The sequence below is a fragment of the Lactuca serriola genome, chromosome 3 (assembly GCF_051521515.1).
Source record: "Lactuca serriola cultivar US96UC23 chromosome 3, Lser_US96UC23_V15, whole genome shotgun sequence".
Classification (NCBI taxonomy): domain Eukaryota; kingdom Viridiplantae; phylum Streptophyta; class Magnoliopsida; order Asterales; family Asteraceae; genus Lactuca; species Lactuca serriola.
Window position 1 is genome coordinate 159,157,060 of NC_136410.1, and position 2,735 is coordinate 159,159,794.

The following is a 2,735-nucleotide window of genomic DNA, read 5'->3' on the forward strand; positions in this document are numbered from 1 at the left end:
TTAGTTGTCTACTGCTAAGCTGAAACTTCGAAAAATCATAACTTCCTCATACGAAGTCAGATTTGGGCGTTCTTTTTATCGAACTTCTCGGTTTAACGAATACTACGACTTTTGTTTAGATTACTAAGGCTAAAAAGTAGTTTATTGAAAACTCACTTTTTACGACCTTCAGCACCGTGCCGGTTTTTTCGCGAAACTTCGACAGGTCATAACTTCTTCGTTATAACTCGGATTTTGGTATTCTTTATATCCCCAAAATCCTTGTTTCGACCACTACAACTTTATGTAAAGATATCGGGCTTATCTCATACTTTAATTTTGACGCTTATTTTTATTCTTAATTAATTAAACCCTAATAATTAAGCATAAAACACATAATTCATATAATATTCACATAATTCCTTTTCATTTCTTCAAAATGAGTTACAAAGGTTAACCTGGACTATCAACTCAATATAAATGTCTAGGCTAGAAACACGAGTGTTACACCAACACACATGTTGTGCAACAAATTTGGAGTCTAATCATCGACAATCAAAGAAAAAGGTACTCGGCCACTTTATCGCGGAAGTATTGGCCGGAGACTATAATAGAGTTTATCGGGGCAATGAAATTGTTAGGGACATTAATTCGAAATTTCCAATCAATATCTCATACCAACAGGAATGGCGTGGAAAACAGTATGCGTTGTTGATGTTAAGAGGTACCAAAGAGGATTCATTCACCAAACTAGCAGCGTATCTACACAACTTGGTCAAGCACAATCCAGAAACTGTTACTCAGATAAGTGTAGACGATGATGATCAGTTGGAGTTCGTGTTTATCGTGTTGTGTTGCTCGGTAAGCAGTGTTATTTTTTATAACAAATATAACATATGAATCCTAATTGGTATTTGTTAATGCAATCAAAAATAATTGTAGGTACGAGCGTTCATCAAGTATTGTAGGCCGACCCTAATAATTGATGGTGGTCACCTAAAAGGTGAATTCAAAGGCACGATGTTGCTTGTAGTGACAATGGACGGTCAAAACCAAATATGCATGTTGCTTATGCCATTTGCAAAAGTGAATGTATTGAGACGTGGTACTGGTTCCTTCGAAAGCTACGTGAATGTATAGGCAACTTGGAAGACCTTACAATCATATCTGATAGGGCTCCATCCATAGCGACGTCAACTGCAAATATATTTCCTCACGCCTATCATGGAATATGTGGTATCCATTTGTATTTCAACATCTCAGCAAAATTTGGAAGCAGCGATACAATGCACACATTATTTTGGGAGACATGCAAAGCCTATACCATTAAAAAATTCGATAATGGGATGAAAAAAATAAAAAAAATGTAAATATTCGTGTATGGGAATACCTACAAAACATCAATTTAGAAAGATGGGCTAGGGCACATTTTCCTGGGAATCGGTATTTTCTTATGACATCAAATAGTACGGAGTCGATAAATTTAATGTCACGATTTGCAAGAAAGATGCCAATATTGATGTTGATTGAGTATTTTCGTGCACCAACGCAACAATGGAGTTTTCAGAAACGTAGTGTTGCAGGTACTAATATTTTATATACATTATTGATTGAGTATTTTCTTAACTCGTGTAGTATTAATTTTATGAGAAAATATGTCAATTTTTTTAGCTGAAACTAAAACAACACTCACCCAATGGGCTGAAACGATTATACAAGCAAATAAGAATGTTTGTAATAATTGGATGGTGTACCCTATCTCAAATAGCAGATTTGAAGTGAAAAGCTCTAACCACAAAAGTGTCATTGTTGATTTCCAACAAAGAACCTATACATGTAGGCGGTGGCAAATAGATGGCTTACCTTGTGGCCATGTTATAAAAGTGTTGACAATGAACCGTTACGAAGATTGTTCAGAATTCGCTTTAAAAGCTTACTTTACAGAAACATTGAGGAAAACTTACAAGGAGTCTGTGAACCCCTTACCAAGTCCATCTGAGTGGGAGATCCCCGATGATGTGATGACCGTGAAGCCACCCATAATGGAGAGACGTCAGTTGGGTAGGCCAAGAAACACTGGACGTATTCCGTCTCAAGGTGAGTGTACCATACGACAAGAATGTTCTACATGCGGTCAATTTGGACACACTAGGAACGATTGTACGGGTAGGGGATCGGGGAGCGGATCTGGGGGAGGAAAAAATCTACACAAAAGGGCATAATGACTGATGAGTTTGCATCCGAGAGCGGGTCACAAAACGAAAGCATGTACCCTAATTTTGATTTCAATAGTACATTTGATTTGAATTGTCCTTAGATTACTGTAGGAAAGCAATGAATTCCCGTATTTGTAATTTGTATTGCTTGTATTAAAAAGCACTTCTGAGATTATTAATTAAATATAGTACTCCACTTATTAACTCCTTTACTCCATGAAAAATAAAACACAAACATAAAACATATAGAAATCGAGATACACCCTTACGAAACATTATATAAGACATTTCACATAAAAGAGCCTTTTACATGAAATATTTGTTATTTTTAAGTAGGATCCATGCATCCTCATACTCGAAGTCACTTCCCTCATGCTCCAAAATGTAATGATCTTTAACCATTTCTAAAAGATCTTTGTCGTTGTTTGGATAACGATACCTGTTTTTAAGATGATGATACCATCGATTAAACCATGTGATTTTTTCCCTTAAATCCATCCACTTACCAAAAATATCTTCTTGTGTTCGGTGTTTTCCTTC

General features: G+C 36.1%; 1 protein-coding gene across 1 annotated transcript; it reads left to right on the forward strand.

Moving 5' to 3' along the window:
- The first annotated feature begins 1,465 nt into the window (after positions 1-1,465).
- On the forward strand, positions 1,466-2,352 carry LOC145095822 (uncharacterized). Its single transcript, XM_079033644.1, has 3 exons — positions 1,466-1,562; positions 1,651-2,076; positions 2,297-2,352. Exons 1-3 carry the CDS (start codon positions 1,466-1,468, stop codon positions 2,350-2,352), a joined length of 579 nt encoding a protein of 192 aa, XP_078889770.1.
- Positions 2,353-2,735: the final 383 nt, after the last annotated feature.

Excerpts from the sequence above, each read along its gene's own strand:
- LOC145095822 (XM_079033644.1), top strand. The coding sequence starts at position 1,466 with ATGTCACGATTTGCAAGAAAGATGCCAATATTGATGTTGATTGAGTAT. Across the intron at positions 1,563-1,650 it reads TCAGAAACGTAGTGTTGCAG|CTGAAACTAAAACAACACTC; the intron begins GTACTAATATTT and ends CAATTTTTTTAG. Across the intron at positions 2,077-2,296 it reads TGGACGTATTCCGTCTCAAG|ATTACTGTAGGAAAGCAATG; the intron begins GTGAGTGTACCA and ends AATTGTCCTTAG.